The 23,387-nt window shown below is 41.0% G+C and overlaps 1 protein-coding gene across 4 annotated transcripts in view; it reads right to left on the bottom strand.

The window, feature by feature from the left end:
* SLC22A15 (solute carrier family 22 member 15) overlaps positions 1-23,133 on the bottom strand; it is a 69,642-nt gene extending 46,509 nt beyond the window's left edge. For 3 of the 4 annotated variants that reach the window (XR_006734045.1, XR_006734046.1, XM_045546898.1), the window contains exon 1: positions 10,469-10,856. Coding sequence is in view for 2 of the 4 variants with exons in the window: in XM_045546898.1 (XP_045402854.1) it covers positions 10,469-10,840 (372 nt within the window). In the remaining 2 variants the exon portion in view is untranslated. Of the gene's footprint in view, positions 1-10,468; positions 10,857-22,981 lie in introns of those variants that run through there. The other variant, XM_045546899.1, reaches the window with a different exon arrangement.
* Between the last annotated feature and the right edge of the window lie 254 nt (positions 23,134-23,387).

Raw genomic sequence — 23,387 nt, 5'->3', positions numbered from 1 at the left:
AACTTTTTATCTACGGAATGTGAGCCTCCCTTAAATTATGAGGCCCAGGGAGGCACTGGAATGAATCAGCAGTCATGGCACACCCCACCTTGAGCTAGGTAATCATCTCCCGAAGCTGCCTGCTATATGGACTCCAGACTGACTGACACCACTAGGAGCTATAAACTCACCTAATAATGCCACACACTGGACACCATAACTCTTACCCTATAGCTCCGCAATGTATAGCCAATCACTAATCAATTCACTTCTGTAAACCATGAGAATTTCTGACAAGCAACTTGCACCAAAGGCCGAACAGAGCACTTCTTAAGGTAACTTGGAAGTGTTTCCTGGCAGCTGTCCTCACCCTGGCTCGAGTAAACTCTTTAAAATTATATTCTGTGACTAAGTTTCTTCCTTGAGGTTGACATTTCCCGCAACATACACCATCTTCCCACGGTCACTGTGCTAACCCGCGCTCTCACCAATCCACCGAGGCACTTCCATGGGCTCTTCCCATCCCTTCACTGCCAATGAGCCACGTGGCCCAGGCAGAGTCGGTCTTCACCCTGTTCTCAAGGAAGTTCTTCTGGGGCTGCCACAAAAGACTGGCGGTGGCAGAGGTTCTGGGGCCCTGGACTCTGCTCTTCTGCAACAGCAGCAAAGCAACCAGCTCTTTTAAATACTGACATTCCAATTAGCATACTGTTTAAAACTAAAGACTTCTATTCTTTTTAAAAATAAAAGTTTGAAAATCACTGGGGTAGTGGAAAGAAGATGGGCTCATCAAATCCTAGACCAGTAGCTTGTTAAGTATATGATTAAGAGGAAATTCTCTAAATTCTCTACAGCCCAGTTGCTTCCTTTATAGAGTAGGGTTGTCAGCAGGATTAAATAAGCAGAATCTATGGAAGGCCTCTGGCAAAGAGCCTCTCACCCCAGAGTGCATTGAAAAATAGTCATAGTAGCTGCCTCTTCACTGTCTCCTCTACCTACTAGACCTTGTATAAACTCATCTTCTCACCCACAAACCTCGTGCCAAGTCAGATCGTGTAATGGTCTTGTCAGATCTGAGGATCCCATGAGGACTGTGGAGTTCTGTTCTGCTGTGCAGACCAGCAACGCCACCTATATTCCTCCACCAAAGAGTAAGCAGGCCATGGCCACCCTTCCAAAGCATTATAAACCCATTCAGGCTGAAGTAGCTGGTTTAGCATTTGGGATGCTCCAAAGATAATCCATCCCCAATCATGACCCCAGAGTTCCCAACGAGCATCCCCTGGAGGTCCCACAAAGCAGCAGTGCATGGATTTCCTCCAGCTGTGCAGCATGGCAGCCCCACCCCCACCTGCAGTTCTGGATACATCTGGGAGCACCTGCTGGGGACTGACAACCACTATCTGCACAGGTAATTTGTACCTTAAGGTACACCTCTGAGCATGGGTAATTATTTGACAACCTGATGTGGTGAGGAACATAACATGTACCTCTATACCATGGGAAGAAAGTACCAAGTATTTAAAAATCTATAATTACATATTTACAATCAAGATGGATAACAACATATACATCCAAGTCTGTGTGTCTCAGTGGATACACAGGGGTGGGAATGAGAAAGAGGGCAGATAAGCAACACAGGAAGAGGGAGGGCGGCAGGGTGGGGAAGAGTGGGCGAGAGACAGAAACAGAAAGACACATGGAGACAGAGAGAGACAGGTGTCATCAAAAGAGACACAAGAGAAAAGCAAGTCAGAGACAGCCAGTGAGCTGGACACAGAAAGACCGAGAAAAACAAACGAGGAGGTAAATACAGAGAGACTGAGATGGAGAGACATGGGGACAGACAGAAACAGACACAAAGACAAAAAGACTGAGAATGAAATAAGGAGAAGAGGTGGGAAGGAGAGAAGGGAGAGAGGGAGAGAGGGAGGAGACACAGAGAGACAGACTGACAAAGACAGATGGCGAGAGACAGCAACTCACAGGTGTACCCCAGCGGGCTAAGCTACAGGTAACAAGAAGAAAAACATGCAGCCACTATCACATGTAGTAAGGTGAAGGCCATCCTAGTCCTTTATCCTTTTTTTCCCAGAGCTGTCTTAAAGATCTTCAGTACTTGCTAGGGAAGTCGTTTAATTGCATTTCTCCTGCACTTACCAACTCTTTATTTTGGGAGTGGTAGCTCTCTGGGTTCCCTTTGGCTAATTCTCCCCTCCTGCCTTCAGCCTCCAGGCAAGCACTGTTTCCGATGACCCTCCTAGGTGTCAGCACAGGAGACACATGGGGCCAGGGTGCCTAGTCCCTGCTGCCCTAGAGGGTAGGGTCTTTCAGCTCTCCCTCCTTCTATCAAGCCTTCTCTAGCATAAGGCAAGTAGTAGTTGCTCAATGAATACTTGTTAATAATAGTATCGTACTTGTAATACCTAAAAGGGCTCTTATAGATTTCATTAGTATTAATTTCATTCAATTCTGTAAAATTTGTTCAGTGCCTGCTGTGCTGAACCATAGTACTGCCATGTTACCTAATTTACTTCAGAGTATTAAGCACCTACAGTGGGATATTCTGCATAAATGTTACTTAGGTCAAGCTTTCACCCTGGTACCATGAGCACTTTAATCAAGATTGCATTGTCCAGTGGTGGTCAGCTGCCCTTCTCTTCAGAAAGCCCGTTCTCCAGAGGGAGCTACTACAAGGGATTCTATACTCATTGTCTCTGTCAACAATGAGTGCTTTGCTTATTCTTGATTAAAATAGTGGCCTGTTGACTAGCAATGCCGAATATCAAAAAGGCATTCAATATACATGGATTAGCTCAATATATTAGAGATACTATACCTACCCTTACAGGAATTTGTGAGACAATCCAGTGTGTTTGCTACTCTCCTGCAGGGTTATGCCCTAGGCCAAAACCCCTCCTTGGTCGTGAGCCAATATAAACTCTGGAAGCATCTGTCTGCCTGATGCTGGCTGAAGAGTGGGGGCTGGGAGTAGGCGTGGTGGTAGCAGTACGTTGCCTACAGAAAATTGTGGTTTTCCTTTGTGACCTATCATGGAAGCAGTGTTTGAATCACCTAGGAGACTAAAGAACTAGGACTTCTCAAGCCTGCAAGATAATTTATTGTATACTTCTTTGGTTATAAGAATTTAGTTAATAAATGTTTATATTCTATGTGTGGCAGAATTTGATCTAAGATTCACTTTCATTACAATGTGGTAATAGGTTTGCTGGAGAGCAGACCTATAGCTCTCACCCATTTCAAAGTGCAAGGGGTTATTTAATAGAATCAGAGCTTCTTGGAAAAAATGACTAATTCCATGGTTGAGGCAGGGAGGTACAAGATGAACCTGGAATATCTTGTTATGCTCAAAATTTCTGAAGTGCTTAAAAAAATGACAGGCACATCAAAAAGACACAGGAAGAGTTACACTTCCATGAAGACTAAGTAGGCATACTTTCCCTATGTCTCCTACTAAGTACTACTAAAAACCCTGGATATAATATATGAAACAAGCATAAGACAATTCCTAGAGGCAGGGAGAGGACCAGCTAGAGACCCTAGGACTCAAGGAATGATATAGTGGTGAATTCCCTGGTTTCTCACTGCCCCACATATCTGAGACTGAAGGCTGAAAAAGCCAGTGAGTCAGAAATGCCAACAGGAACAGACAAAAGGAGCCCCAACCAAGCTCTGTTCTCTCTAGCCAAAGCCCAGAAAAGGAGCAGCCTAGGAAGACAGAAAACTCTTAGCTAACAACTGCTTTGCTCCAGCCAACCAAATTGTATCTCCAAACCCATCCACACAGGCAAAGGTCAAGTGGGAAAGCCAGGCTTCCACCCTGGCCAGGCAGCAGTGAAGTGCCCTAATCCTGCTGGAGAGGTGTCAGGGAAGGCTGAGTAGGGAGCCAGCATTTTTATTCCTGTCAAGCAGCAGTGAGGACCTGCCCCCACCAGCATCAGTGGAGACCACACAGGTACACTGGGTTTCCACCACCAGCTGGTAGTAATGAAGAAGCCTCCCCATTTCCTGTGCCAGAGAGTATCATAGAAAGCCAGGTAACACAGAGGGTTTAAACAGGACCCAGAATCTCTTAACGTAATAGCTCAAATCTCTAGGTTTGAAATGAAAATAATTTGCCATACCGATAATCAGGAAAATCTCAAACTATATGGATTTTAAAAAAAAAACCTAATCACTGAGATTATAGTGATGTTAGAATGGGCTGAGCACAGTTGCTCATGCCTGAAATGCTAGCACTTTGGGAGGCCAAGGCAGAAGGATCACTTGAAGCCTGGAGTTCGAGACCAGACTGAGCAACATAGCAAGACCTTGTCTCTACAAAGAGTCAGAAAAATTATCTAGGTGTGGTAGTAAGCACCTGTAGTTCCAGCTACTCAGGAGGCTGAGGTGGTAGGATTGCTAGAGCCCAGGAGTTTGAGGTTGCAGTGAGCTATGATGATGCCACTGCACTCTAGCCCAGGCAACAGTGAGAACCCTATCTCAAAAACCAAACAAAACAAAACAAAAAAGCTAGGAGTTCAAGAGATGTTAGAGTTATCTAATAAAGATTTTAAAGCTGCAATCATAAAAATGCTTCAATGGGCACTCATAAACATGCTTGAAACAAGTGACAAGACAAAAAGACTCAACAAAGGTAGAGAAAGTCTTGGTTAAAAAATATATTAAAAAAGAAATTTTAGAACTGAAAAATTCAATGAATGGACTCAACAGCAGAATGGAAGAAACAAAGGAAAGAACAAATGAACTTGAAGATAGAAAAATAGGAAATACCTAATCTGAAAACAAAGAAAAAAGTAGACTAAAAAAAGAACAAAGCTTCAAAGACCCGTGGGACTACAACAAAAGTGCTATCATTTTTGTCACTGGAATTCTGGAAGGAAAGGAGAAAGAGGGCAGGCTAAAAAAAGTACGTAAATAATAGCTGGAAATTTCCCAATGCGTTAAGAGACATCCTATTTGAGATCTACTTCTTGGACCCACTGAGATCCCAGAAGCTCAGTATATCCAAAATAGGATGAACCCAGAGAAATCCACACCAAGAAACATCATACTCTAACTTCTAAAAACTAAACACTAAAAAACAAAAAAAATCTTAAAAGCAGCAAGAGAGAAATGACATCCTACCTATAGAAAAAAAAATTCAAGTAACAGATGATTTTTCATCAGAAAACAGAGGCCAGAAGGAAGTGGCATAGCATTTTTAAATACTGAAAGAAAAAAAGTGTCAACCAAGAATCTTATAACCCCTGAAAACCAAAAATGACAGAGAAAGTAAGACAGTCTCAGATGAAGGAACACTAAGAGAACTTGTTGCCAGCAGAACTACCCTAAAACAATGGCTAATGGAAGTTCTCTAAAAAGAAAGAAAAAACTTAACCAAAGAGATTTTGGAATGTCAGGAAGAAAGAGAGAACACTGAAAAATGTAGATAAATATAACAGACTTTCCTTCCTCTCTTGAGTTTTCTAAATTACATTTGATGGTTGAAGCAAATGTAATATTGTATAATGTGGTTCTTACTATAAAGGTACGTAGACAATTATACCATAAGCAGGGAAAGGTAAAGGGATGTAAAGTGAGATTGAGTTTCCATAAGTCACCTGAACTGTTAATCTTTTACAACATCAGTAGAATGTGATAAGTTATGTATATATATCATGCCAAGAGCATTACTAAAAAAGCTATCCAAAGAGACATACTAAAAAAATGCCATAAATAAATCAAAATGAAATTCTAAAAAATATTCATGTACCTATAGGAAGACAAGAAGAATAAACGAGAAAAACAAAAAAACAGAAAGAACAGGAAAAAAAAAAAGAATGATGTAAGCCCTAACATACAAATAGTTACATTACGTGTAAGTTATTTAAACACACCAAATAAAGACAGAGATTGGCAGAGTAAATTAAAAAACCTGACTGGACTATGTGCTGCCTACAGGAAACTAACTTCACATAAAATGATATAGGCAAGTTGAAAGGAGGAGGAGGAAAAAAAAATACATCATGCTAATACTAATCAAAGAACTGGCTATGTTAATATCAGATAAAGTACACTTTAAAAGAAAGGAAATTATCAGGGTAGGGAGGGACATTACACAATGATTAAAAGTCAATTCACCAAGAAGACACAGCTTCCTTCTAAGATCAGGAACAAGGTAAGAATGTCCGTTCTTACCATTTCATTCAACACCGTGCTGGAAGTTCTAGCCAGAGCAATAGGGAAACAAAAGGCATATGGACTGGAAATGGAAAAAAAATAAAACTTTCTCTATTTTTGACATGACTGTCTAAAAAAATCCCAAAGAATCTTCAAAAATCCCCTTGAATTAGTAAGTGACAACTTAGCTGAAATGGACCAAAAAGTCTCTAGAATTAATTTGACAATTTAGATGAAATGGACCAATTCCTTGAAAAGCACAAACTACCACAACTCACCCAATATGAAACAGAGTATTTGAATAGCCCTATGACTATTTTTTAAAAAAACTAAATTCCTAATTTTAAAACTCCCAAAAAAGAAAATTAAGGGCAAAGGATACAAGATCAACATACAAAAATCAGTTGTATTTCTCTATACTAGCAATGATGATGTAGATACCAAAATTTATTAATAAAATGCAATACCATTTACAATCGCTTAAAAAAAGAGAGAGAGAAATACTTGGGTGTAAATCTAACAAAACATGTTCAGAACTTGTATGCTAAAGACTAAAACATGTTGCTGAAAGAAACCAAAGAAGCTTAAAATAACGCAATGTTCATGTATTGGCAGATTCAACATAATGAAGATGTCAATTCTCTGCAAATTGATAGACAGGTTTAACATAACTCCTATCAAAATCCAAAAAAGAGTTTTTGGTAGATATAGACAAAATTATTCTAAAACTTATACAGAAAGACAAAGGAACTGAAATAGGTAAAACACTTTTGAAAAAGAAGAAAGTAGCAGGAATCAGTCTTCCCCACTCCAAGCCTTCTTCCATAACTACAGTAATATAACTAAACCTAGATGAATCTGCAGATAATTATGCTGAGTGAAAAAAGCAAATCCCAAAGGGCTTCTACAGTACTGTTTCAATTTTTACAACATCTTTAAAATGACAAAATTAGAGATAAGAGAACAGATTAGTGGTTACCAGGGACTAGGAAGAGAGTGAGGGATGGGAGAGAAGTGGGTGTGGCTGTAAAAGGCCAACATGAGGGATCTTTGCAATGATGGAAATGTTCTGTGTCTTAGCCATGTCACTGTCAATACCTTAGCTGGGACATTATACCACGGTTTTGGAAGATGCTACCGCTAGGAGAAACTGGGTAAAGGATACATAGAATTTCTCTGTATTCTTTCTTGCAACTGCATGTATATCCAAAATTATTTCAAAATAAAAATTTTAATCAAAGAAAAAGGACTCAAGAGCTACCTTGAATAGGTTCCCACTGGTAAATTAGTGGTAATTTGTGTACCAAAATAATTAATAGCTGTAATAAATTATAAATCATTGAAAAGAATAGGAATCCATGAGTACATACCTATGATAGGTACATAGGCAGACAGATAGATAGATAGTAGGTAGGTAGATAGATAAAAAGATAGACAGAGAAGGGAGAAGAAAGGGGTCTTGCTTACAGTAGAAAGCAGGATGCAGGCTGGTAAACGTGGAGGAAGTGCTGGAGTTAAGAAATAGTCATTTTGCAGACATCACAGTCTAGATTGGTTCACCCAAGAGTCATCAGTGGATGCTAAATTAAAAGAGAGGATGGTTCTGATAAGGAACAGAAAATTTACATAAGCTGAGAGTGATTCCCCACAGTTTTCTTATTCCTTGAAATGGAAAAATAGTAACTATACAGGGAAGAAATCAGACAATACATGGAATGGATAATCAAAATTAACATTGCCAAAAAGGGGCAGATGGATATCATGTGTCTCCAGACGTAATACTCTGAGAAGGACAACATTACTCATGTACTATTCTGACTTGGGATGCATAATCAACCTGAAGGAAGACATCAGACAGACCCCAAAGGGGGAACATTCTTAATTTGAAAAAGGCAGGAGTTATGGATTCTTTAAAAATATCAATGTTACAAAATAGAAAAAAAAAGGCTGAAGGTCAAAGGATACTAAAGAGCCATGACAACTGAAGGTATTATGTGATTCTGAACATATTTAATACATGAGAAGAAAAAAACAATGCTATCAAGGATGTTACTGGGTCAAGTGACAAAAGTGGGTATAGATGGCATAACCCAAGTGGGTATAGTTTAAATAAAACTACGGTATCAATGTTGAATGTCTTGAAGTTGATCACTGTACTGTGGTTTATAAGACAATGTCCTATTTTTTAGAAAATATGCACTGAAATACTTGGCATAAAAGAACACTAGTGCATATACCGTTCAAGTGGCTTGGGAAAAAAAACAGAGAAAACAATGCCAATGAGGCAAACTATTAACAATAGATGAAACTAAAGGAAATAAGGGGATTAAATTCTTTGTACTATTCTTGATATTTCTTTCAGTTTGAATTTATTTACAAATAAAAAATGTTTTAAAAATTCTTCAACTACTGTTATCTATCAAAAAGAACCTAAGAGGTGTGAATACCAATTTGGATTGGAGAGGTTCCTAAAAAGCATAACAATTAAGAGCACAGGCTTCTGAGGTCAGACAAATTTAGGTTCAAATCTCAGCTCTGCCCTTATTAGCTAATATGACCTCAAGAATCCCAATTCTTCATCTGTAAAATGTAAAAAATAATTCCCACCTCACAGAATTATTTTGAGAATTAAATGAGTTAAGAGCTGATTCATTTATCACAATGCCCGTCACACAGTAATCACTGAACAAAGCTACTTGTCATTTTACTCGGTTAGTAGTGGTGGTGGTGGGTGCTATAGGCCATGGAGATAAAAAGATGATCAAAACATGGTTTCTGACCTCAAAGGACTTTTTGAAAACAGAGGTGAACCACAAACAATAGTCTGTAACATAAGTACAAACGAAATGTTGCTGGAGCAGAAACAAAAGCGTATTTACTTCTGGGGAGTGGGCTGGGAAGACTCCCAGGGAAGGAGACACTGAGAGTGAGCCTCAGAGGGCAGGTTAGGGTTTCTCCAGGTAGAGGCTGGGTGGGTGGTGAGGGCACTCCTGACAGATACCAGTTGAGGCAGAGAGCTCAGGGCAGGTGTGGGAAACAGTAAATACCACTGAGAGGAGGGAGGGCAGGGGGAAGTACAGGCTAGGGCTGGAAAAGTACACCTGGACCAAGCTGTGAAGTGTGAAGGGTCCTGAACATCACTTGTAGGGTCTCTGCTGTGTTCTGTGTGGAATCACTGGAGGTTTCTGAGGGAGGGGTGACACCACTGGACTGTTGTCAGAAATGCTGCTTTGGCAATTGCTCGAAAAGTTGATCTAGTAATTATCTCTTCCCATGGGGGACTCCTAAGGAAAGGCCAACCAATTATCACTCTCCGCCTGTCTCCTCTGTTTTTAGTGTGCCCCACCCAAAGGGTGATAATCCAAATATTCAACCACAGGTAAGCCATGGTCCAGACAGAAAGACACACACAGAGGTGGGTGGTTTCCAGGCCTGGACTGGGGATGAGAGCAGGACATCTGGCAGGCACTCTGCTGTCCCTGCAGGAGAGTGGTCAAAGGGATTTGAGAGGAAGCTGACTCGCTTGGCAATCAGAACTGAGAGCTGGCAAGGGTCTGAGAGGCCCCTGCTGTACCAGGAATTTACCCTATTAACTGGATCATAGGGCCCAAGGGCAGCACCAGGGTGGTGACAGCTTATGCAGAGCAGGTAAAGGAGACAGGAGTACTTCAACATTTTAGGAACCAGGCCCAGTGCTTTCCAGCTGGACATGAGCTCTGCCCCTCCTGTCTGGGGTTTCTCTTCGGTAGGTTGTGTACCCTAGGCTTCCCTAACTCTGGCTGGCTCAGAAGGACTAGAACCTTCTCTTCGGCCAGCAAAGCCCCCTTGAAAATAAAGCTTCCTGCCCATGTTAGGTAGGTACTATCTGTATATTATACTGTACACTCCAGGTGCCTCACGTGGCCTGCACACAGGCCTGGAATAAAAATAAACCATGGATGGTACAGATGGGTCATTACATTTCTCACTCTTTACTTGTTAATTTTTACATATGTAATAAAAAGAGATGAACCTATTAATTCATTTTTCTAAAGAACACACAATCAAAGTATGGCTCTTCTGGAGTTTACCTTATTTCATCTCAGTAGTTTAGTAAGATTTAGGCTTCTCCCATGTGTAGCAAGAGGTATAAACAATGTGTTTTCATAGGATATTCTCCTTTAATACATTAAAAGTTTTAACTCTTAAATTTACTAGAAAGTTAGTTGAAGGTGTGGCTGAAATTTCAATCAACACGGCAAAAAAAGAGTGGTTCCACACGAACAAAGAGAAACATCGTGTACTGATCAGAATGGCCGGACGTTACCTCGGAGGCGATGGAGGTGAAGCTGCTGCTGAAATGCACGTGCTTATGGATCTCGCTGCCGTTGGCTGTCAGGAGCCAGTCCCCAAAGGCCTGCTCTTCACCAGCTGACTGGTTGCCATGGCTCTGATTCGGCAGGAGCTCTGCCAGGTCCCAGTGGTACGACGGTGTGGCCCCAACCAGAGCGATGAGAATGGCCTCCGTGGCCACGTACAGCTGAAAGAGCAAACACACATAACCAAACACTGCAGACCTTTGCCATCTACATTGAAAACTCACATAGTAGGCCTGCAAACCTTGAAAGATCAGTTTCTCGCTTTTGTGTTTTTGTGAGCTACAGAAATGAGCCACATCAGAAACAAAGGGGAAAAACATGAAAAAGAAGCTTCATGATCTACTATGAACAAAGCCATCAGCAATCCCACTTGTAAAGGAAAATACCTTTCTATAGCCTTTTCCTTCTTTGAGATGTGTCTGATCTCTGCATTTATATGATTCGCGGGGGCGGAGGTATGGGAGGTGCACATTATTGGCTCTGATTTAAAGACTAAAATTCTAGCTATTTCCTTTTCAACACTGTATCTTCAGCTCAGATAAGCATTCTTCAGGGAGCTAGGACTAGATTGACCTTGGGATTCATAATCTAAACAAGAGACTTTTTGTAGCGTAGTTAAGTGTCTCAGAAAACAATATATATAATATTGCTTTATTAAAGCAGGAAAGCATAAAATGTATAAAATAGGAGGTACTATTTTAAAATATGATATACAACTCATAAGATTTAAAGAAATTCAAAATCCCAGGTATAGATATTCATTTCATAACCTTCAGCTACATTTAAACTTGATTTAATATAATCATAGTTGTCCTCCCCCTCTAAAAAAATTTCACCCTTTCATTCAAGAAATATTCATTGAACACATGTGCCATTTGTCTCTGATTGTTCTGGGCTTTACAGCTACTCACACTTAGGTTTATACACTGTCAAGCCCCACGCAGTCTTGTTATGCTATAGGTTTCCATTTAGATTAGCTATCACTGTTGGATGATTATTTCAACTTTAACATTTATTAAGCAAACACATAATTAGTCTGCTCCTGAGTGAGATAATCTTACTTAAGAAACTATCCCTATTAACTTATTAACTTGATGTCTTAAAATACCTTTAAGCAAAATAAGTGTTTAAAAAATACAAAGTATGTGATTTCTCGACAGCACATAGTAACAGGCCCACTGGATGGATGAGCTGACTGAGGCACAAAAAGGTGGAGAGACTTGCCAACAGTTTCAGCTGCACTGGGCAAAGAACTCCCAGCCGGGGGTGCTCCTTCACATCATTCTGTAGGGCTGTATGTGGCTGTTCAGTGGATGAGCCAAAGAGCCAAAGAGCCAAATGCAGAGTCATTTAACACCAGTAGGTGATGGGATCACTGTCAAGGAGAGAAAAAGAAGTCTCACACAGTGTGTGTCATCACAGAAAGCCAATGTAAAACCCAAGATGGGATCTTTCCACTTGGGGTAAGGCTGAGAGGCTATCAGTGGTCCCAATCTATTTTGAGTCAATTTATGGTGGGCCTTTCTGGAGAGGTGTAAAGCTACCATAGGTCCGTAGGTATGGATGATTTATTATAAAATGGAAAGGAAAACATGGTCTTAGACTTATATGCTTCCAGGCCCCTACCTGCATACTATTATGGAAGTTTTAGGACAGGAGGCAATCAGCATATAAAAATAAAACCCTGAATAATTACAGGAACAGATCAATTACACATTGCAGCAGCTATAATCACAAAGTCATCTTCACCCATTTAGTACCTGCCCCTCCTGATTATAATCTGCTGAAATTTAATTAATGGGTATAAAGAAACAAAAAACATGGGGTAAGGAAACTCAGAACTCAAAACACAGTTCTAAAAAACACAGAGTCCTCCAGCAGGCCAAGCAAATCAGTCACATTTTCTCTCTAAATGTGCTCTTTTCTACCTTTGTTCATACCATCCACTTCATCTGGAAGGCATTTTTTCCGCTGTGGATGTTTGAGCTTTTCCCACCCTCCAAGAGGCAGCTCAGATATCACCTCCTCCTTGAAGCCTTCCTTGCAGGCTTGCCTTCCTCACCAGCCCCTCCAGAAGTCCTTTCCTGCTTTTTTCTGCTCACCCCCAAAGCTTCACCTAGATTTTCCTAAAACACGTATCATTTTCTTCACTGCATTATATTTATGTATTCGCTTCTTTTTCCTATTGGAATATACTCTCCTTGAGGGCAGGATCTGTATGTGATTCACTTTTGGACTTCTAAAGCAAATAACCCAGGGCCTACACACTCAACAAGTGAATGATTAAGTGACAAGGGTGGAACACTAATAATAATAGCACGTGCTTCTACAGTGCTAACTATGTACCAGGCATGATTCAAAGTTCCTATTGAATATATATTAACACATCATATTTTTATCTGGATTGTTCTAGGATAAACATTCTAGGTAAAAAAAGGAGATGTTCCAAAGCATGTTCTAATCTGAGGCATGTTTCATTATGAAGGCCACCGTTCTCGGTAGAAACTACAATTTGGAGAAAACAGTACAAAAACAAAGTGGTGTTTGTTCATCTATCCCCTTACTCAAACGTGGGGAACAGTGAAACCTAGTTAATCGGTATTATCTGTATTAATCAATACTAACCAGTTTCCTTCCTAGCAATCTGTAGGCAAAATAAGTACTTTCCACCTTTCTCAATTTCTCTGTCCTCCTTCCACCCTTCACAATGTCTCCCTCGCCCACCCTGTGCACACGCTCACACACACACATACATCCAAGGCCCTCAACAGAACACACAGGGCCACAGCTTTATGTCACCAGAAGAGTCAGAAACTGGAAATTCGTCTATGTAGTACCAGCCTCAATAAAAAGGTGTCAGCCGTTTTGTCTCCTTTGACACCCATGGTCATGCATGGCTTTGCTAACCACAAGGGAGACAAAGTAGGCAGGCAATAATGATACTGTTTGACAAATGCTATGAATGGGGCACCATGAGAGTTTAGGTCAGAAAAGTGATGCTTAAACTCTACATAAAGATAAATGTCAGGTCCTTTATACCAGAGCCACATACATGGGTCATACCATCAGAGGAAGTCAAAGATGGTTTAGCACTTAACTAGTCAGAGGGACGAACCACCTACACACAGAATGTAGGGGTGGTTTTCCTTGGTTTGCCATCTTTGGCTGTGACAATCTCACACAGCTCACATCCTGCTCCTTTCCCCCAGAAATAAAAAATACTCTCTCATTCTTCTCTCCACTATTGCTCTACAACTCCCATGTACACATTCACCCACATGTTTTTGTCTAATGAAATCACACCCATCAGCAGATGGGCCTTAAAGCCACAATGAGAAACCACCATCCATTCTCCTTCAAAGTGGGACTAACAACATCTCAAATAAATCATTATCTTCTCTGGCTCTACCTCCAGGGAAGGAGAACAAGTGCCACAGATGGTTGGATTATTTTCCCCCTTTCAATGTAATTATAATTAGAAAAATGACTAACATGCACTAAGGGACTGAAATGTTAAAAGTTTCAAAAATGAAGGTTTTAAAAGTAATTTTATATTAATACCATTATAAGCTTTTATAATACTTCTCAGGAAACCCAAAAATCTCCTATAAATTATCTCATCACAATATCTTGTGCTGTGAAGTCATGGTTATGTTTATTTTTTAAGTAGGAAAAATAAGATACAGAGTGATTAAATGAATTGCTCAAAGTTACATATAACACTAATAGCAAAACCAGGACAAGAACAGGAACCACTTAACTTTTGGGCCAAATCTTTTTTCAAGGGAAATAGAGGGGGAAAAAAATCAAAGGTGATTTTATTGTCATGGCCTGTCTTACTGACCAATCTCAGCTGCTTAACTGTAAGCATCCTCATCTTTTCATCCAACTGGTTGCAGTAGACATCCTCTGTAATCAAATGACCAGGTTTTATGAAACTGCACTGGATAATACCAGCGCTGGACCACCAAACAGACGCCATTAGCTTTTTTTGATGAGTATTTGATTTTGGACTGTGTTTTGGTACTTCGTCTTTATCCAACCATTGTGCCGAGTGCTTGTGATTATCAAATAGAATCCATTTTTCATCACACGTAACAATATGATGTAGAAATGGCTCACCTTTATGTCGTGACAGCAAAGAAAGCCAAGCCTCGAGACAATTTCTCTTCTGACGCTCGTTTAACTCATGCAGTACCCATCTATCCAGCTTCTTTACCTTGCCGATTTGTTTCAAATGGTCCAATACTGCAATACTGTTGGAATAATAATGTCAAACCTTGCTGCTAATTCACACGTAGGTTGAGATGGTCGCTTCCACTACAGCTTTCAGCTCATCATTACCCATCTTGGTCTCAGGTCGCCCACATGGCTCATTTTCAAGATTAAAATTACCAGAACAGAACTTCTCAAACCATTGACATACTGTACGTTCATTAGCCACATCCTTCCCAAACACTTTGTTGATATTTCAAGCTGTCTGAGCATTAATTCCACGATGGAACACTTACTTGAAAATAACACGATTTTTTTTACTTATCTATGGTTTCCCAAAAATTGCTCTAAAAAAATTTGAAAGATAATCATAAGCCAAACCATGCATTTGAAAGAACGAGGACGCACCTTCACAATAAAAATAAAACAAGAAGTGGCAAAGTAAAATGTCAGAGATATCAATTGCCAAACTTAGTACTTGCGGTAATCGGACATTTCATGCTTAATAACCTAATACTATTTTCCTTTCTCAACTGCCTGCCCTGTAGACTTCAAGCCCCAACATCACACAGAAACACAACAGCCTTACAAAGACTGCTGCACCAGCTCCCACAGAGTATATGTGGTCAAATCTCCATAATGAATGATTCATCAATTACATATATATATATAATCATACATACACACACACACATATACACATATATACATCTCCATCCTAGGGGATCCTGCTTCCTGCTTCTCTGGTTAAATTACAACTTACACAACCTTAAACAAATATGGCAAAGTATCTGCATTTATTAAATCTAGAAGTAGGTACATATGTGCTTGTGGTATTATTCTCTGTACTTTTCCATTTGAAATGTTTTATAATCTAAAAAGAAGTTTTAAAAGAAAATGAATAATAAATACAATAAAGCAGAATAATGTTATTAAATTCTAACTAAGGTTTTCTGCCAGTCTGAACCTCCCTTAATTCTTTAATTCCAGTTCATTTCCTTTGTTAAAACAGAAATATGTGCAAATATTTTGAGAAGTGCTAGCCTAGCACCAAAGAGACTTTCTCCTTAGATAAACAGAACTAAAAAAGACTCAGAAAGGAAATAACCCTTTCACTTTATGAGTTAATGCTATTTAACACCACTTATACATAGTAAGTACCTAAATCTACTGTGCAGGCTATTCTTTGGGATGTCAGAGAATGCAGGAAGAGATAGGATTAGAAGCAATTGATGGACTAACACAGAATCAAGAACAAAGGTGAGAAGATATCCCTGGAAAGAGGGTTGGAGTCTGTCTTCCTCTTGAACGTGTGCCCTCACAGAGAAGGTATTTCACTGGGGAAACCTAATGATAACTGAGGATAAAAATAAATTCTGAAGTAAAAGTAAAGAATATTTGGGAAACTTACACCAAGTAACCTCTATTTTACTCATGAAGTTGGGATAAAGAGCATATGGGAAGAATGAGAGCAATGGAAGCAGGAGAAGTTTGGGCTTATGAAGAGTAGTAAACAATCAACTGGCAAGGCCAGAACAAAAGAACAACCCAATGCCATGGGCTGTGAAGGTTTTTGATGTTGAAAAAGCATCAGCAAATATATGCAACACAGAACTAAATAAGCAAATTATGGTATGGCCATATATGGAAATACTATGCTACAGCCATTAAAAAATACATAGTTCCCCTTGAGCACAGCAAGGCATTCACAACACTGCTGAGAGACAAAATCGGGTTATAACACACGTTTCTGCAAAAAAGATAAATGTACATATTTATACAATAGAGTCTGGAAGGCTACACACGAAAACATGAGCATGTTTTACTTCTGGGTGGTAGAAGCACTGGTGATGTTTTCCTTTTCTATATTTTCTCTATTTTCTACAATCATCATATTGTAGAGTACTATATGATTTCTTGAGTACTATATGATTCCCAGGAATGCAGTCATAAGTTTGTTTGAGCATTTGGTCAAAGAATTCAGAGAGGGGAGTCCCGAGCTATGCGCATCTTTGGGTTTGATGGCTTCTTTCTCCTAAGGCAGCCTCTAACTGTGGTGATGAACCAAGCTAGTATTCTTAAAACCTCAAAGTCAGCACTGACATAATGCCAATTGATTGCAGGGCATTGGGCAACTTTAAGAAATCCTAAACTTGCAAAAAAAATTGAACTTTCGGATCTAGCCATTTCCAAACACACAATAAAGAGTGAGGAGTCACTAGCCTAATTCACTCAGCCATCTTGTTGCAGAGTGGCACAGCACTCAAGTCTAGTGTTCTTTGTGCCATACTCACATTTCCTGTCTCCGTGACTTTAATGACTTTTTTTATGCTGTATTGAAAGGGAATACCTTCTCTGTCAGGGTACAAGTTAAACCGCGGTGGTTGGCCTTGCCAGGCATGCCTCTGGGGATGCGGGTGCTGCAGAGACGACAGCTAGTTGCTTTCCAAGGCACATCCCAATTCTTAAGATGTTCCAGGCCCAAAGGAGTTCCCTAAACCACCTGGAGGCCTCCTGTATCTCCACTATCTCCCTAGATGGAAATGTCTAATAAATTTGCAACTTCATCTGCATTACACCAGGGGGCAGTATCTGTCTATGGACAAGCTTTCCTGAAGGGTCAAGTACGGGTTTGGTCTCTTTGATGGGTGGTGGGTGTCTCACCCACCCAAACTGGTAGAAGGAACACCAGGAAAATGTTCCCCACATCATCGTAAACCCACAGGAGATCTAAGCTCCTCAGAACCAAAATTTGAGCCCTACGTAGGAGCAACATAAAACTTGCTCAAACTAGCAGAGAATCCTGGTAGATTGGTCACATGTTTTAGAGTCATGATAGACAAACTCTTACGAATGCCACAGGTTCCCATCATGGCTGAACCCCTGGAGATGGTGAGAACACCCAGGGACATGAGAGCTGGTCGTAATGACTGTAACACAATAAATTCTTCACTAATGTTTATGGTGTGAACTTCATCACCTGCTTATGGTAGGGATTAGAAGAACCAGCTATCACCTCAACCATACCTCATCAAAAGGTAGTCTTCCTATGACTTTCCTGTGAAGAAAGGGACATGGTGACAAGTGCAAGCAGGTAGGGGAGGCAAGTTGTGGTAGCATTCTATATAAAGTTTAATAAACACCCCGAATAAAACTCTACCTAACCCTCCTGCATTAAATGACTGTAATTCACAGCCATAATTAATTTAAGGATCAATAAAAAAGAATGAGCCATAATTCTGATAGAGCAAAGAGTAGTATTCTCTCCTAGATATGCACATCTTCTTTCCTTTTACCATTTTTTCACTTAAATTTTTTTTTTTTTTTTTTTTTTTTTTTTTTTTTTTTTTTTTTTTTTTTTTTTTTTGAGACAGAGTCTCACTTTGTTGCCCAGGCTAGAGTGCCATGGTGTCAGCCTAGCTCACAGCAACCTCAAACTCCTGGGCTTAAGCAATCCTTCTGCCTCAGCCTCCCAAGTAGCTGGGACTACAGGCATGCGCCACCATGCCCGGCTAATTTTTTCTATATATATTTTAGCTGTCCATATAATTTCTTTCTATTTTTAGTAGAGATGGGGTCTTGCTCTTGCTCAGGTTGGTCTTGAACTGCTGAGCTCAAACGATCCACCTGCCTCGGCCTCCCAGAGTGCTAGGATTACAGGTGTGAGCCACCATGCCCGTCCAAAAAAATGTAACATGAAAAAGCAAAACAAATAAGATTCATGAACTCACCGTAATAATTACTAAATGATAACATTTTATTATATTTACTCCAGATTTTTAAAATACAATATTACAGATACAGACGAAATCTCCTTTGTAGCCCTCCCCAAGCCCACTCCTTTCTATTCTTCCCAAGCAACCAATCTCATGAATTGAGTGTAGATCTTTATATGTCTACACTGTGTCATACATTCATAAGCCAAATACAGTATTATTTTTTGCATTTTTAAAATTTGTATTAAGAATATGTCACATTGTATCACTCTTATTTTTTCATCTAATATTGTTTTAGAAATTCATCCATATAATTGTATATAGATCTAGTTCATTCATTTTAGCCATTGTGGTCTATCGAATTTATACCACATTTTATCCAGTCCCTTTTTGAAAGTCATCAAGGTGGTCTCTAATTTTTGTTATTACAAACAATGGTGCAATAAACATCGTATGCATATTTTCTGATGTACAAGTCCAAGAGATAAAGTAGGGTATGCACCTAGGAGTTCAACATTGGGTTTTAATTTTACTAGATGGTGCCAAATTGTTCTCTAAGTGGGGTAGTTTCTATTTCTCCTCATTTTCATCACACTTGTACTGTTAGACTGTTTGTTTGCTAATATTAAGTGTGAAATGGTATTTCATAGTCATTTTAATATGCCTGTCCCAGATGACCACTGAAGTTAAACATCTTTTTATGTGTTGACTACTATAGTTTCCTCTTCTGCAAAATTCCTATTCAATCATTCCACTTTCTAAGATGCAAGGAAAGGATATTTTTTGTATGAATAATATTAATGCACTGGTAGTTCTAGGGTCTGAAAAATAAGGTTGGGGTTACTAAGAGTTTACATAAAAATAATGCATTCTAGAACACCAGAATAGTGCTCCTTAAGATGAGCTTCACAGTACAGCATCACAATTTTGCTGGTGAAACTCATGCTTGTTACAGGTTACATGTTCCTGGTAGTTAATAGATGTTTTAATTCTTTTTTTTTTTTTTTTTTTGAGACAGTTTCACTCTGTTGCCCAGGCTAGAGTGCCATGGCCTGAGCCTTGCTCACAGCAACCTCAAACTCCTGGGCTAAAGCGATCCTCCTGCCTCAGCCTCCCGAGTAGCTGGGACTACAGGCATGCACCACCATGCCCAGCTAATTTTTTCTATTTTTAGTTGCCTGGCTAATTTCTTTCTATTTTAAGTAGAGATGGGGTCTCACTCTTACTGAGGCTGGTTTCAAACTCTTAACCTCAAGCAATCCTCCCGCCTCAGCTTCCCAGAGTGGTAGGATTTGGATGTTTTAATTCTGTGCAAATTATACTACAACCTACAATTCATAATCCTGAGAAAAGTGAAGGATCTGGAGCTTCTGGCTTAGAACAAAGAAGTAGGGTCCGTTTTGGGTTTGTGGCATTAAGAAACAGCAAATTGTATTCCAACCTTCCTCCTCCAGACAGCCTAGAAAACAATCTCTCTCTCTCTCTCTCTCTCTCTCACACACACACAAAATAGTGATGATGGTATAAACTTAGAACAATCATCAGAAGAGAGAAACTGTCATAAACTAAATAGAATTATTCATATTTAAATGCCACAAATAGCTCTGACCCTAGGGAGGGCAAGCATATTTTGATGGTAAGAATTTTTCTAACTATAAAATTGTAAATCTCATTGCTTATTCATAAGTTGATCATTTTTACATAAGGCAATATTTTCCTTTAACTTTTTGTTTGTGTATAATGTTAAAACCACATATATGCTATTATCAACCACAAATCTGCTATTATCAGGGTATTTGCATGTTATCATGCTGAAGAGGTATCTACAAAATCTGCATCTATTCTTTATTTACCTAAAAGGTAACCACTATCGAGATGCCAAAGGTAGTGTTTGCAAGGAATGTGAGGGTAATAAGTCTCCTAGACAAAAGAAATTGGATAGTGAAGTAACTTTTGATGATCTACATGATGGTATCAATAATTCAAGACAACAGTTAACCTAAAGACCTTTAGAGTTGGCTTTCTGGTATGTGGTTTTGTCCTTAGTTTGAACTTAGATGTGTCTGAAGTAAAGGAAGCTAACACCATTTTTAAAATATAATAATAATCGCAGAAGAAGGTATATGTAAAAAGATTCTATCTCCATCCCTCTAGTTTTGTGTCCCTTGGCTGGGGTTAGTCACCATCAAACTGCAGATGGGGAAAAGGTTTCTGCTGAAGCAGAGGCTCCCTCTCTCTGGCAGTGTTGCCGTGCAGTTGCTCTGTATCTTCCTTGGACAATGGCAAGAAAAGTCCTTTGATTTTAAAAGCAGATACACATTAACCTCCATCCACTTAACTCTGTGAAAAGGGCTTCTTATTTTTGCCTCTGTTGGGGGAAGCACCCCTCCACCCAAGATTGATGAAAACATGATACAACTGTGTAATGGGACCCCTCAGTACTCCACTCCATAGGCCAGCTCCCCTAGCCCAAAACATCTCCAACAACAGACTTGGTAGCAAGGTCTTTGGGGACCTCCACTTGGTATAATACCTAGGACATCTCCAGGTGGCTCTACAACCACTGGATCATGTAGCTCAATGGGGGGATGGAGCACTCATAAACATGTAGCAGCTGTGAAGGATTCACTTTTGCCTGGACTGGGGCATCTCCTCCATTGGTATAGGCACAGCTACAGGGCACCTCCCCAGCCGGCACCTACAAGATAAACAGTCACTCATTCCCAACTCTCCAAAGCCTGGTCCTTGTACAGCAAATACTGACCATATGTCAGCCAAGGTTTAGTGAACAGTCAAGTTCATGGGCTTGCAACTCTTTTGGTTCCAAATTCTAACCACTTGGGTCAACCATAAACAAAAGTAAGTGAGGGAACTCAACAATTCCCAAACTCAGAACACTGGTCTTTTTAGTACCACATTCCATTCAAGACAAACTTACTATAAGTTGCTGGATCCCTGGCTAGGCAGGTAAGAAGATGGTAACAGAAGAAGTGGAGGGTAGGGGTAGGGAGGTAGGGAGCTGGGATTGCTCAGAGAGGGAGTATGGCCCTGGATTTCACGGTTAGAACAGAAAAAGAATTTCCTCAAAGAAACTGTTATAAATAAAGATCAGGCCTCATGGTTGCAATTCTATTTTCTCTGTATTAAAACACTATTTTGTGACTCAGCATGAACATTTTTTCTCCCTAAGGAAAGTGCTTTTGAAGCTAAAACATCTGATGTAAAAGCATGAGCCAAAAAACAGGAGGAAAAAAATAGAGCTGAAACAACAAACTGAAAAGCACTTCAGAATATCGCATATTTGTGAACTGAGGACTGTTCCTGTTCTGCTAGAGAAAGAACTGACTCCAGATATCAGTCCGCTGTTTCAACCATTTTTTCTGGCTGGTGATGAAATGAATCAAACTTTCAAACATTTAATCAGTAAGTCAACCGCTGTTTTCCACCATCTTCCTGTTGAGTCATTGCCTTATGCAAAGTTTAAGCAACATGTGAGCTGGTGGTTACACTTAGGACCACCCTGTACTTCCTGCAGAATAACTATCATCATCACAAGTTAACTCTAAGTTCCCTGTTTAACGTCAGCCTGCCCCACCCACCCCACTAGAACTCAAGCTTCATGAGGGCAGGGACTTTGACTTGTCCCCTGCAGCCTGTGTTCAGCACTTCCTAGGCACTCATGAAATGTATTGACTAAAAGAATGAGTAAAATGGCTGGCACACAGTAGACACTAATAAAGGATTTGTGAATGAAGTGCCTTTAGAATATTGAGAGAAACAACTGATGTCAAATGAGCCATTTAAGTTGGCAAAGGAGGACTAACTCTTGCCTGGAAAAGTTGATCTGTAGAGACCGTTAACATATGGAACCCACATTTTTAGGCTGAGGTGTTGGAGTAGGTTCTGAGAATTCTGTACAATGAAGAAGTGATTCCATTTGATAACCACACATTGTGGACAGACTATTCAGCTTATAAAAGTCTCCACCCAAGGCTTGCTGCAGGGCTTAATGACCCAGCCGAACTTAAACCACAGAGAAATCCTAAAAGGCCCTGAAATAGTAAGTCCCTGAAACCGAGGAAAAGCTGGCAAGTAGATACTCAGAGCTGAAGAAGGCGGTCCTAGATCGACCTTTTGTCTGCAGGTTATCAGGGCTGTCTCCGTGTCCTAGATTCCAAGGTGATAGTGCCACAGGTTACGGTGACAATTCCCTTTCAAATTTGCAGCGTATTTCAGGTAACAACAGCTTATTACAGGTAATGCAATTTTGCATCCTTATTAACCAGGACACCGGCTGCAGCACCTCTGCCCATACACTCCTTCCACCACTCAAGGTGGCGGGGTGGGGGGACCCGGCAGAATCAGAGAAGCTCCGAGGCCCGCCGGCGACCTTGGCGCTGCCGGGGCCCAGGCCACCGCGCGGCGTCTCGGCAGGCGCTCGCCACACCTCGGGTGTTTGCAGAGCCTCGGCCCGGCGGTCTGGGAGGCCCCGGGGAGGGAAGCGGGGCCGCCGGGGCGGCGAGGACTCACCTGCAGCAGCACGGCCAGCAGGAAGCACAAGTACATCTGGTAGATGCCCATCTCCCCCACGGCCTGGAACGCCTCCTCCACGTCCATGGCGGGCCGCGCGCAGGAGCCCGCGCCTCGCCCCTCGCCCGGCCGCCCGTTCTGCCGCCCGCCCCGGCCCGCCCCGGCGCGGCCCTTCAGCCCTGCGAGGCGCGCGAGCCCCTCGGCACCCGGCGCCGCTCGGCCCCGCCGGGGCGGGGATGGGAGCGCGGGCGGCGGGGCCGGGGCGGAGCGTCCGCGCGGGCGGCCGGGCGGGGGGCGAGGGGCAGATTCCCGGCGGGGAGCGGGCGCGCAGTCGCGGCGGCCGGGGGCGAGGGGCGAGGAGGGCGCTGGAGAGCCCGGGCAGGGCGCCCCTTTATTAAAAAAAAAA

Source organism: Lemur catta, chromosome 3, assembly GCF_020740605.2.
Source record: "Lemur catta isolate mLemCat1 chromosome 3, mLemCat1.pri, whole genome shotgun sequence".
Taxonomy (NCBI): Eukaryota; Metazoa; Chordata; class Mammalia; order Primates; family Lemuridae; genus Lemur; species Lemur catta.
The sequence above is the reverse complement of the archived record's forward strand: the minus strand, read 5'-3'. Positions and strand labels throughout refer to the sequence as shown.